General features: G+C 47.8%; 1 protein-coding gene across 4 annotated transcripts in view; it reads right to left on the minus strand.

Moving 5' to 3' along the window:
- Positions 1-14,011, minus strand: part of LOC142563541 (spondin-1-like) — a 190,892-nt gene that overhangs the window by 43,606 nt on the left and 133,275 nt on the right. For all 4 annotated transcript variants that reach the window (XM_075674092.1, XM_075674089.1, XM_075674090.1 and 1 more), the window contains exon 2: positions 813-934. In XM_075674092.1, coding sequence (XP_075530207.1) covers positions 813-934 — 122 coding nt within the window. The remainder of the gene's footprint in view (positions 1-812; positions 935-14,011) is intronic.

Here is a 14,011-nt window from a genome sequence, read left to right on the forward strand (position 1 = left end):
GAAAATTATACGGTAATTAGAGAATCTTCTCAAGTGGCCGCACGTTGCAATTTCTCGTGCAGGTAATTTCTGCCGCTACCAGTAGTTCATCTGAAATGTACTAACAGCGCTATATCTCACATGTCCCATTTCTAAACACCGGTTCGAATTACAAAGAACAAGAATATGCATGGTTTATAGACAAATGCCATCAACAGCTCTTTCTTTTCAGCCCTATTGTTCTCACAGACTCCTGATGTGAATGTTATCGCAAAATTTATTGACCTTACTCGACCAAAAAAGTAAGGCCACAAGTTCACAGTTTTAGATTTTTTTTCGGAGAGGTGGTACCGAGGGACCTCCCTCGCACTGACCACCAATATATTTAATAGTTTGGGCAACTTCAACACATTTTTCTTCTTTGATGCTCAGACCGCAGAGCTCGGCTATAATCACTTACGATATCTATTCCATAGCATTTAGCATTTTCTTCCTCGGAAAGAGCTTGTCACTACAGCCACTTCGCACTGCCTCAAGAGACATTCAATAACCGATCAAGTTGCGCTGCGCAGGAAGTTTGTATATCGAGACTGTTCTTCGACTCTAACACCATTTTCCTTTCTTTCTTTCTTTCTTTCTTTCTTTCTTTCTTTCTTTCTTTCTTTCTTTCTTTCTTTCTTTCTTTCTTTCTTTCTTTCTTTCTTTCTTTCTTTCTTTCTTTCTTTTCTCTTTCTTTCTTTCTTTCTTTTCAAGAAGGGTGCCACATCAGCATAGTGCCAGACAACGGAATACTGCTTGACAGTGTTTCTGTCGGGAAAGGGAGTAGTACTCACCTGAAAACTTCCCACGTCTTGGGTGATTCTATTTTGATCCTGGGATTCAACTACTAGCATGAATCCTATAAACTTCTGCGACGTGGCTCCTCCAAGCGCCTCTTTGCGCCCTTGTATAGACACTGAAAACAGAGAGAGGGAGAGGAAAAGAAAAAGCAAGATAAACAGCTGATTATGGACAGAGAAGATTGAAGGACATCGAGAAAAGAAGAAACCTCATATCGGCTAAGTTATGGCAGAAGTACAGCGCATTCTTTAAGTGCCGCAGCCTAGACCGATAAAAATGTTGTTATTCAGTGATCGTCGCTTCTGATAATCTTTTCCTCAGTTGTATCGCTTGCGGGGCTTTTTTTTTTTTAGAACGTACAACGCATGCCAACGCTCTGTTTTCACTTCTACTCAATCAAAAAGTCACCCGGGCCGTACAACGTGAACTTAGCGCCGATTTACACTGATCAAAAAGTTCACCAACGGTGCCCAAGACTGTACGATAAACACTTTAGGCGGCCCTCTCAGACTTCATGACCACAAATTCTGGCACATACACGTTGCTGGCGACTTGAGCAACCGTATCGCAACACTCTGTCATGTCAAAACAAATAATAAAACTGTGTTGCGCAACACCCTCGATGCCGGAATGCACAACTGTAACAACATTTTAAACGTCGAAAAAAAAAGAAGGTTTCGAATTAAAACGTTCGTTGAGAACAGCATGAACATTGCAACCTCTATTCAATTAATTATCGAAATCCATCGGAAATCCATCGAAATATGAGCAACCTGCGTACTCAAGCCCAACTTCAGAGAAAAGCCACAAATTACGTTACGAGACACTTTGAGAATTGGTTATACCAACAACGCGTTCAAACTATGGGAAACAATGCCTTAAATACAAAATACTACACTGTTAAATTACTGTAATTAGCTCCGATTTGATCTTTTTACGTCATCATCCAAGGAACTGAAACTAATGTATACGGCTTCGTTGTAATATCTGTTAGCGTTATGTATCTGTGTTTTTGCATTTGTTTCTTGACATGAAGCAAAGCGTGAGTGAGAAACATGTCAGTGAAGTTATGTATACAGCTATATATATGTATGTATATGTATGTGCGCATGCGTTATGCAGCCTCCCTGCGGAAACAGGGATTGTAGACACGTCAAGCTGTTGAAGGATAGCTTTCTTTTTCTACATAGTCCCTCCATCTGTAAATGTACGGGATGGCGAACAAAAAATTTCAAATTTCAAATACAAAATCGATCAGTGCTTTCAAAAGCAAGATTCGAGTGATGCGCAGCTCTCCGTTGCGAAGCGATCCGCCGTTCCGCTTCCAACGTCAGTCAGTCCACGCTATGGGTGCTATCCAAGAATACGGCAACATTTGCGTCGCATGTCGCTTCTTTGGCACGGAGAACGCCAAGAACATGGCCTTCGGGACGGCGAGGCGCAGCGTTAGTGTGATAACGGAATACATGAACTTACGAGGTCATGCAAAGATTCACGCGTTTTCAGAACTTTGTCCCAGTATTATGAATTAAGACAACACTTCATAAAAAGGTATAATGATTAGCTGTCACTTGATTTATACAACCGCGAGGAAATCATGGCGCGAGCGCACGGCCGTTGCCGCGTTTGCTTTGATTATTGCGATAGCTATTGCGCGGAAATTCCAAGCGCATTTGTGCCGTCGCCGTGAGGTTTCGCATAAAGTTCAAGGGCGATGAAATCGTCGCCGCGCACCGTATGCTCTATGCGAAAGTGAAAGCGTGTGAAGGTGAGCCTGCGATCGCGGCTCAATCTGCGCGCGAGGCTCCGGGAGGAGGGTATGGAGGGGGAGGGCGTTCTACTGCGGGCGGCCCGGGCGGCCACGCCCGCACGCCCATGCCGCTGTATCTTGCAAGCCATCTGCGACGCGAACACACTCCGCGGCGCGCTGTTTTCGCGGCTTCGCGCTGATGCGAGACTCAGCACGAAGGTCACTTCGCTCGCTGCTGCTGCCGCGCTTCCTCACCCCAGCGTTTTGAGAGCGAGTTTCCGCGGTCATCGAGTGAAATGTGGTCGTGTTTGGTCGTGCGCGCGTGACGCCATGCTTGTTAATTTAGTCAGTACGCCTATGTTTACAAGTTTGTACGGCCGATAAAACTGCTATCCTTACTTCGTAGAGCTGTCCACTAATTTGCTATCGCAATCGATCCTTCGCATTTCGCGTGAAACTGCACCTTTTTTATTTCACGATTGCTCCTTTCGATCTTACGCGGCATTAGTTTCGGTTGCCCCGAGACAGTCACCCACAGTGACCAATAAAACTCTTGTTTGGGCTAATTGGTTCGTGCTAGAATTAGAAAAGGCAAGGCGCAGAAGACCAGGACGCAATATGAAACACAAACACGCCGGTCCTGTCGTTTGTGTTTCATCTGGAGTCCTGGTCTTCTGCGCCTTGCCTTTTCTAATTCCACCCACAGTGGTAGGGGGGGGGGGGGAGGGCGAATGTAGTAAGAGGTGCGATGCGCACGCCTCCTTTACTATACTAGCATATCAGTTCGCGCCTGAGCCCGAGCGACGTTTCAAAGCGCTGTCGTGAGAACGTCGAAGCCGCAGGACGCAGCCGTCATAACGGGGTGACCGGCGGGTAAAACTCCTTGGTTTTCAATTCCGAGTAAAATAGAAGAGAAAGAGAGGGAGAGTGGAGAGGGGGGGGGGGCACGGAGCTGTCCAAGTCTTCACGCAGAAACCGCGTTTGAATGCGAGGTCGGGTTTGCGCGACGTTAGCCACACGAGAGACCCAGAGGATCGAGATCGTCGCATCACGTGAGCGGAGGTTCAAGGTAGCGTGGGCAAACGCGCAGGAGACATTCCACACTCGAATGGCACCCCCTGTGCATACGTTATATAGCACTGCTCACTCTAACGGCATTTTTTTTTCTCTACGTTATGCCATTTTGGCGCGAGAAAGTGCGCATAGGCGTTTCCCGGCACCGGCCGCGCAGTGGTGGCGCGGGCGGGCACCGAAAGCCTGCCTAAGATATTCCGCCGCGCCGCCTAGTCGAGGCGCTAGCGGACTGGAAGTATAGGGCTAAGCCGAGCGAGCGAATACGAATTCCATCCCGAGTTGGCCGAGCGCGACTCCGGAGACACCTCTTCTTCCGCCAGCAGGTCGGCGCAGGGTTCAGGAGCGGTGCTTGTTCGGGTGCCTGCGTGCGTGCGTGCGTGCGTGCGTGCGTGCGTGCGCGTGCGTGCGCGTGCGTGTGTGTGAGCTCGCCTGTTTTTACGTGCGGGCTCCCGCACTTGTATGTGCGTGAATGCGTGCGTGCGTGCGTGCGTGCGGAAGGGTACAACGGGGGCATGCGACGGTACCGCTGCAACGGGGCTCTCTCTATGGCTGCTCGGGGAGGCGAGATCCGTGGTGTCCACGTTATACCTCTTTTTTCCAGTCCCCCCATTTCGCCGAGCCTTCTATTGCATCGATTGGCACGCTCACTCGAGCGCACGAACACACGCACGCACGCACTGGCAGGGTGGGGCGGGGGGGCAGCAGTGGCTGCAGAAGTGGGAAGCGTACGGCGGGGCGAAATATTCAATAGTGATATGCAAATAACCGAGGCCTCCGCAGCGGCTCGTGGCTCTGGAGCTGTAGTCTGGAGGCAGCGATCCCTTACCGTTTCTCCGGACGAGAGCCGCCTTATATATATATATGGACGCGCGCGGTTCTTCGATAGCCTCGTACGTTCGTCGTATAGGTGGCGGCGGCGTTTATGCATGCGTCGTCCCGGATCTCTGTTTCGCGCCGATTTTCTACCGCCGCAGTATGGGTATTCCATGCGGGGCGGGGGTCTTCGGGCAGCGGTGCTGTTCTGGTTAGTTTAGTCGCGGGGCGCAGGCTGGCATTTGTATACGTTGATTATTCTCACGGAGAAACGCGAACGGTCCTCCTTCACGGTAACTTTTTCGAACAGAGTCGGACTTCTCAAAAGTAAACGAAATTATGGGATCTTTCAGTAACGTGGAAAGTTGGGCTAGTTGGTGAGTGATCATAGTACCTTGCTGGTGAAGCAGCGCACAAACACGGACACAGTGGAGACAAGTGGACACAGTGGACACAGTGGAGTCTCCACTGTGTCAGTGTTTGTGCGCTGCTTCACCAGCAAGGTACTATGATTATGGGATCTTACGTGCCAGAACCGCGTTCTGGACCCGAGGCACGCCGTTGTGGAGGGCATCGGAATAATTCCCACCATGTGGCGTTCTGCAGTGTGCGCGAGCGTTTTTGCGTTTCGCCGTGTATCGGGATGCAGCCGCCGCGACCGGGTTCCAACCCATGACCTTGCGTGCTCAGCATCGCATTTCTCCGTATAACCACTGAGCGACCGCGCGCGCAGGTATAAGTAACAGCGCTGTACCAGTGTTTTTGCAACTCGTTCGCGAAGCGTTTTGTCTGAAGCCTGTTATGGTGTCATATGTAGCTCCGAGATGGGTAGTCGCGCAATGCCTTGCTCCTGGTAGCCATCTATGGACCAGAATCTTCAGTGCTCATAGGCAGGAGCATTTTTTGACGGGGACTACCGGTACTGGCAAAAAATAAAGCCGCGGTAGCGGTGCGATCTTGCTTTTTTTTTGTGCAAGCTCGTCATGGATCTGGCGTCAGCTACCCCTTTATCAAATCCTAATTCTCTGGACAGGCTGCGCCCACAGACAGCCATAGGCGTCGACATTATCGGGGCACAAAGAGGAAAAATATTTTAACCGTATTAATATACCGGAATACTAAAAAGCCATTTTTTTTTCGTGAGAGAAGGCTTGGTGACATCCCCGAAAAGACGTAAACACGAAAGGTGGGCGGCGAAGCTGCTCTGAATGCCACACGGCTCCGCATGACGTCACGAATTTCGACAGCGTTTGCTCGGGTTAGGTAACTTATCGATAAATGTGCATGGAGCGCGCTGTATTCTGAAAGAGCCGAGGACTGACACTAGCAAGTTTCAACAACATTTACTGACGCACAGAGGCCAAATTACACACACACACCCCCAAAAAAACAAAGGAAAAAATAAAAATTTAAAATCGCTTACGTGCTGGCGCTGGGGTTTAGGCGAGAAGTGTATTTGTCAGAAAGATGTATATCTATTTGTGAAAAAATGAGCTAGATAAGCTTGTTCTTTAACTTTCGTTCCTTGCCTGTCCATCATATTAGAATGAAAATAAATATTTCATTATTGCAAAATAAAATATTGGAATCTTCACCTCGTAGTTCTCTTCTAATATTCAAAATATTCCCACAAAAGCTCGCGTAAACGAAGTTTGGAAAGAATAGTTTAAACTGGTTCAGTGTTTCTCTTTAGCGTCAATTTAAGTGCGCTTGCTGTAAAGGCGGCTGTTCAATTAAAATATTCTGGTCTGCACCTATTACTGCACCAGTGCCGGTCCAGGTTGTCTCTGAGCTCTCTTGTGTGCACTCGCGCGCCTAATAATAATAAAAGAAGAATTACGTAAATGAAAGAAAGCGTACAAAACGCAGGAAAACACACAGCGGTTCGCGCGTGAAGCATTCCAATCTGTCAATCGCCGAGTTCATCGTACAGATGGCGCCCCACTAGCCACCCGAGAACATTTAGCCGGGCTCCCCACCCGCTATCAGGAAACATCTAATAACCATCACAATCATCAGCTATACAACACCAACGGCGCTATGAAGGGTAGTAAGTTTTTTTTAAATGTTTTCTCGAATTTTTCTCTTTCTTTGTCCTTTACGTTAGTTTTATCTAGTTTCGCAATATTGCTTACTGCTGACATATTGTTGTCTATTAATTACTTTATTTACTTATATCTGTGTTTCATTATTTATCATTACTGTAATTGTACCGATTCAACTACTGTTTGTTGCCGACGCGCTTATATGTTAACCATGAACAAGAGGCCCCAATTCATGTTTTGGGACCTCCTTCTGTATACCTCTGTCTGCACAGTATTTATATGTAATAATAAAAATTGATCGCTTTATTGAATACAAAAGCAGGAGGGGTGGCAAACGCAATGTAGAAACCCGATCGTGATGATTACAACGCGTACAGAAATACGGGCAAGTAAAAGGGTATTTTACGAAACAGCACGCAATAAAAAAAGTACACTACGTTTTTTTGTTTTTTTTTTTTTACAAACGCCTATAACTCTCTGTGGGAGCAGGACGCCTCTTTCCGTGAGTGGCTGCACACGCGGTGGCCCGGTAATCGCCGCTTATGCAATAAAAAATAACTATGGGGTCTTACGTGCCAAAACCACTATCTGATTATGAGGCACGCCGTTGTGGAGGACTCCAGAAATTTCGACCACCTGGGGATCTTTATCTTGCACCTAAATCTAAGCACACGAGTGTTTTCGCATTTCGCTCCCATCGAAATGCGGCCGCCATGGCCGGGATTCGATCCCACGACGTCGTGCTCAGCAGCCCAACACCATAGCCACTGAGCAACCATGGCGGGTCACCGTTTGTGTGTGTGTGTGTATATATATATATATATATATATATATAAGAGAACAAATGCTGCAGGCACTCGCTTTCTGCTCGCCACGAAAACCTTCGAGTCAAACGAAAAGCCCCTTTATTTTAGGGCAAAAACGATTCCATAACCAAATCGCGCTCTTAGACGAAGCACTGAAGTCGTATACCCGAGTACACGATTTGCATAATCATCACTGACGTCGCCCACGCACTCGCCGTGCCTTCTCCTTCAGCGAGCGGCGGCGCAGGAAGACATTGCCGCTCGCACTACGGGGAGCAATCGGGCCGGCGACACAACCGTGAGCGCATTTGCGGAGCAGCGTCGGAGACGTCTCCTGGTGGCACGCGGCCCCTAGGGTGTACACATGTAGAGTTGCTTGCAGACGCCCAGAGGCGATCAAAGCGGCTGAGCAGTGAGGTACCCGAAGGTTTTCCCGACCTTAATGGAACGTGGGATGGCTATGTGCCGCTCCATTAGTTTGGCTCGGTGCAACTACCACCACGACGAACTCGACGAATACGCGCTCAGAGACGGCAACAGAGAGTTTTAGGATGTCTGGTATTTTACTTATTTTTATTTATTTATTTTTTAATACTGCAGGCCAGAAGGCCCACGCAGGAGGGGCTAGAATTCAGAAGTACGGTAGCGGGTTCAACATTTCGAAGTGCCGGAAATACAAAAAGAAAGCGCAAAACACAAATTAAGAAAGTAAAAAGATAGAAAGACGATGTACAACCACACACAAAGCTGTCAGATAAACAACAGTCAGGTGACATAGGTGCTGATTTATTCTCAAGACATTACGCTACGTCCGGGCAAGATGTCTCACACGGATTTTGCGCGGGCATAGAATCATTGCTTGAGCAAGTTTGCCCTAGAGAAATATGACGTTAAGGAACGAAAATGTGTGTGACGGGTTTTTGGAGATACAAGGTTCGGTTACGGTTTGGGTTCGAGGGTACGGTTTGGGTCCGAGGGTTTGGGTACGGGCTCGAGTTGGCATTCCATTGGAAACTTCACTTACAGCGCGTGCACAGACAAAGGGACCGAAAGAACGACGAAGACAAGCGCTGACTTCCAACTGAATTTTTATTTTGAATAATAAGCATATACACGACGACAAAAGCACCACTTCCAAAGCACGAAGCCGAAGCATGACTCCGCATTCAAAACTCAAACGAACCACGACCGCCTCCTTAAGACGAACGAACGCTCATGTGCGATCTCAAAAAACAACTTCTTTATCTCTTAATGCAGTCGACGGCTTACTAACCCAGTCACCCTCACCGATCGCCGCTGCTTGAATGATAAGCCTAGTGTTTTCATTAGGATACCTAGCAAGATGCTGGTCATTTCAAATAACGGAATGGACACCTAGAAACCCTTCTCGCCCTTTTCGCGCTTTATTTCTATGTCCTTACAGCCTAACATTTAGGTATCTACCTGTCTGCTCCATATAAGAATGACCGCATTCCAGGGGTATCTTGTAAACTACAGATTTGGAACAATATGTATACTTTGTTTTTCTGTGATTGATGCTGCAAGAACTACGTTCCTCAGCAACATGATTAGTTCTAACGGAAAGCTGTGCAAGTTTTCTAGGAGCACGGAAAACCACATCGACACTTGTTCTTTCTCCTATTTTCTTAAGTTTGTGAGAGGTGCCATGAATGTACGGGAAATTTTCTAGGCGCACTGAAAACTGCATCGACACTTGCTCTTTGTCCCATTTTCTTAAGTTTGTGAGAGATCCCACGAATGTACGGGAGAACAGCTGTGTTGTTACTTCGATCATGCACCTGAGGCTCAATGCTTAACCTACTATGCAACTTCTCCGAGACTGAGACAAGAAGGTTGCTAGGCTGCCTAGCCACCCGTAGCCGTGCAGCCTGCAAACTTAAACTATAGGGTGGTGTCAAATGATATCAGGACTTTGTAAGAGCATTATGCAAGCCAGCATGAACGATACCTCTCTTAATCGGTTTTGAATGGGCGGAAGCATAGGATAATAGAGGCTTACTGGCAGGCGGCTCATACATGCAACATACATGCTGCCGAGCGAAGGATAGCTTCAGATCTAAAAACCTAAGGGATCCATTCTTCGAAAGTTCATGTGTGCGTGAGAGCGGAGATAGGCATTCTTCAAACAGAACCAACGTCTGCCGAGCAGAGGCCGCGACAGAGCTGTCCCCACATTTAAACAAAGTCAAAATATCATTCACAAAATGAAAGGCTTTGGCTATTTTTGTATCGTCCAACCGTGGCTGGACGTTCCTGTCTAGGTAAGCCAAAAATATATCGCTCAACAAGGGAGTGATACAAGACCTTATACATATCCCGATTTTTGAAGGAAAAAGGTCCCTTTCTTCTACAAGCGAAGGTCGAAGAAAGGTAAAGCTGAAGCAATTTCATAAATTCTGAAACAGACACGCCACATTCATTTTGAAACGCAACAGCACCAAAACTAAAAAAAAAACTAATAATGGCTTCTTCGATCCCAACCAAGAATCCCTTATGCGGAATAGAATAAAACAAGTCTTTATATCTATTGACTATTATCTATTGACTATTATCTATTATATCTATTTATATCTATTGTGTGAGGGGAGAGTGCATTGCCGCGACTCCACGTCACCATGGATGTCGCTTTCACAAGCCTGTGTTATGCGCACGTTCCCTGTCCGCGCCAGCTCTCGCCTGCGTTCTAGCTACGCCTCGGTAAGGCCCGATGAAAACGCGCCAAGCGTCTCAACCTGCTGGCCTGCCCGCAAGGAGTTGATAACTGGAAGGACGCTCAGCAGCGTTCAAATGGATAATTGTGCCACCTCAAATATAAAGTTCGCGCACACCCAAAGTAGATCCACCCCCAAATTTACAGTTCGCCCAAGTCTACATTTCAGTTGTGCCAACCAAAATTTCAAGTTGGCCTACCCCCAAACTTAAGTTGCCCCCCCCCCCCACTATGTTCAAGTGCACCCACCCCGAAGTTTAAGTTGTCTTACATGCAATTTTCAGGTCATTTCGCCCTCAAATTTCATGTTGGTCCACTCCCAAATTGAACTTTGCCCACTTGCGCATTCCAACTTCGCCCACCCCCAAGTTTCATTCTGCCCACCTCCAAAGTTTCATTTGCCTGCCCCAAATGTATGTTTGCCCACGTGAAAATTTCGAGTTGACCCGCCCTCAAATTTAACTTGGCTCACGGCTAAATTTAAATTACGATCGTCCTGTCTGGTGTTTCTTTGCTCTGCCCGCGCGTTTTCTGCGCTGCATGCCCACCGCCAAATTTCAAGTTGGCCTACCCCCAAATTTCATTTGGCCTACCCCTACTACAACCTTCCCAACGTATTTTCAATGGAACCCTATGTATCTCTATGGGTATACTCTTTCTCGTTTTTAGTTGTTTAACATATTCCTTATCGCTTATAAAGCAACCAATCATCTAAGTTTACGTTATTATAACGATTAAATGTCTTAACTGTGTAAAATACGTATTTTTGTGCAGAAAAGAGGCATTACACCTGTCGCGTGAGAGGCGTAGGGATCTGGCCAAAGAATGCTTACGCATTATAAAGCATCGCCTGGCCTAGTCACCCACGGCCACACAGCTCGTTCTCACTCACACCTATTTTCCGGTGAGCGTGATTTGACGTGAGTGTCAAGGGGGGGGAGGGGGGGCGCCAATGACCAGGACAAAGAATTTTGGTGCGGGGGTGCGTCTAATTACATCGCCGACCAATGTAATTGAAATGTATACATCTGAAATCATCCCCCTTTCTCAGCAGAACAGCGGCAGCTGTCCATTAGAAGACACTGCGCGCAACTCCTTCCACGAGGCGCGCCTCTCCCACGAGAGTTCGCTATAGCTGCAGGGACGCTAAATGCGTGCACACAGTCTCCCTCTTTTCTCCGCTTTGAGCGCCCAGCCTATAGCTGCCGCCTCTATCGAAGGGTAAGCACCATAGCCCGCGGGGAGGCAACCAAGTCGAGTGCTCTCGTATACAGTCGACCGCCCGCTCAATGCCCCGCCGTCTAGAGACTCCCAACCCATCGTCGACAGCCCTTTTGCAAGCGTTTGCTTGCGCATGGATTCGCCGGAGGTGTACATGGGCGGCGTCATTGATGTCGGCGCGTCTGGGAGCCTGTACTAAGCACCGAGAAAGGACGTCGCGACGTCGCATGGGGTCGTTAACCCCGGGTACGTGCTTTATTCTTTTCGCCACTCGTCTACACTTGTACGCTTGAACAAAGCTCTAAAGAGTCGGACGATATATACGCACGGACGGTTAGAATTTGCCAGCTTCTTCTGTGTGGCTTGTCCACAACTTGGTCTCACTAGATCGATGCAGTGCAATCAATACTAAGGTTCGTGGTAGTCAATCAGTAAACGAGAACCGACTGCGTGTTGCTGAGAAAGGGATGAGGAATCAGCCCATTGTACGCTGCTAAGCCTTTTTTGTTGTTAATTTTGATGTGAAGTTAAAGAGAGGTTGGCACGTTTAGTGTATCCGGCAACTCTACGTTGCAGGGTAAGCAACTAAGAATAAGTGAATAAAATAAAATCACTGAGACGCACTGAATCTCCTCTAAGACACGAACACTTGCATTAATAACAAACTATAAAGGAAGACACAGAACTGGTCCGGCTACAAGAACACTCCGAAGCTTGGTTTACATGAAGTTGACGCGAACGGGTCTAGTCGGAAATGGAGCTGACCAAGGCCAACCGGACTGCGTTTGCATGCATCCTGCCATGTGGTTTCAACGAGTCAACCCACGCGTTGCAGGCAGGTTGACAGAGCATCGCCCCGACGTTCGCTCAACGCGACCAGCTAGCGTTTACACGAACCTGCGACGGCAGGATTTCGGCCCTACGAACCGACTAGATCCGACTTCATGGGGTTCACGTAAACGTAAGTCGTCAAACAAAATTTCGTGAATAAGAGAAAGTACGTAAAAGAGTCCTAGAACACCAATAGACGGTCGCATTTTCGCACACGCTAAGCATAACGTATCCACGTTTAACTGCATAACACAGCACGTAACTGCGTATCTTCGTACAACAAAATCCAATTGTACACGACACATATATCAATGAGGCTTCGATTCAGTCGGGGTCGCACAACATGTGCGACCAAAAGGTGGCGATGGAAGTAACACTTATTTTTTTTCTATTCGGCTGACCCAACCCCTATAGCTTTTGCTTCACTGCACGTATTCGGTCATACGCAGTACAGTAGTTACATGTGGCTCCGGCGTTGTTCGCCAAATTATAGACGCTGCCTCATCGAAGCTCCGAATAAATGAGCTGTGGGCTTGAGCGCCAAGTTACCTTCTGAAAGTAGAAATGTGAAGTACGCAAGGTAAAACGTCCGTTTCACCGGGGACGTTGGCGGCAGCGTGCATGATCAAGTATGCGAAGCTCCGCGGCAGCTTCAAAGAAGAGAGGCCCCCTTGTAATTCGGCCGTACAGCGCGTCCGTCGCTTATGTTAACCCAAGCTCTTCTGCGAGCGCGGACTAAGAAGTGCATCTTTTCTTGTAACTAAGTTGAAGAGTCCGCGGAGGGTGAGTATTGCTTAGCAAGTGTGTCCTCCAGGATGTTTAATTAAACACGAAAGAGTCAAGGGTAAAAAAAAGAGAAATGAAAAAAAATTGACAGTCTAGTAAGGAACAAAACGAACGAACAAAGGAACAAGCAAACGATGTAATTAGTTTTGGGAAGTTCTGCGCGCAAAGTGGCAAGCGCAAGTGTTCCCACTTTTCTTGTGTGCGTCGGGTGAAATGCTGGTAGCAGCAGATCATAGCGGAATTATTGGAAGGACATAACAGTAATAAGTTCCGCAGAAACCATCTCACGATGTCTGTCGACGACAAAGAATTCAGCACTGAATCAATATTGCGAAGCAACGTATTGCGACCGTCGAGTTATACACGAGGCATGCACTGTAGCGGCACTCCTCTTTCGCGCTTCGGTAGAACACTCGGCGCCATCTAGCGACGCCGCATCGAAGCCTGCACGTTGCCTCCGAAATGCACGGTGCGCCGGGGCGGGCAAGCGCCGAGAAATTCGTCACGCGGCAACCGGGCTCTTTTCTCACGCTTCTTTCTGGACGGGCTGCGCTATCTAGTGGCGCTGCCTAGGAGTTCTAGCGTGGCCTCCGAGATGAGAAGCGTGGCGCGCCGGTGCCTCCAAACGCTGATGATTGTTCTCTCGATTGCCTCTTATTCAGTGGAACATACTGAGTGACCCTTCTTGGTGAGAGGTCCTTTGAAGAGCGGCACAGAATCCGTCCATTCATGGCGCAGCTCGCTAAAGCGTTAGCCTGAAAGGCGTTCATTGAAAAGTGGCACATAGCCAGTGAAATTGTGGTGCAGCCTGCTAAAAGGTCGGGCTGCTGCATGTCCTTCAGGAACCTCAGTGACGTGAGTTTCATTCCGCTAAGCATGGAATAGATTTAACGGATCGTTTTCGTCACTGTAGAGCTGCACTTTCCCAGAGGCACGTATACCTAGTCACCTAAGTTGGCTTCAAATATGTTCATTGAAGAGCTGCACACAACTACTGGCCCTAGTGGTTAATTGAAGACCAGCACCGACCGAGTGCCAGAAACCAGGTGCTCCAAGTCGGTGTGCATTATAAATTATGCGGTTCGGATACTTGTTTTGAGCTTCTTCTTTATTGAAACGTATGCAGTTCTGTATG

Source organism: Dermacentor variabilis, chromosome 11 (assembly GCF_050947875.1).
Source record: "Dermacentor variabilis isolate Ectoservices chromosome 11, ASM5094787v1, whole genome shotgun sequence".
NCBI classification, from domain to species: domain Eukaryota; kingdom Metazoa; phylum Arthropoda; class Arachnida; order Ixodida; family Ixodidae; genus Dermacentor; species Dermacentor variabilis.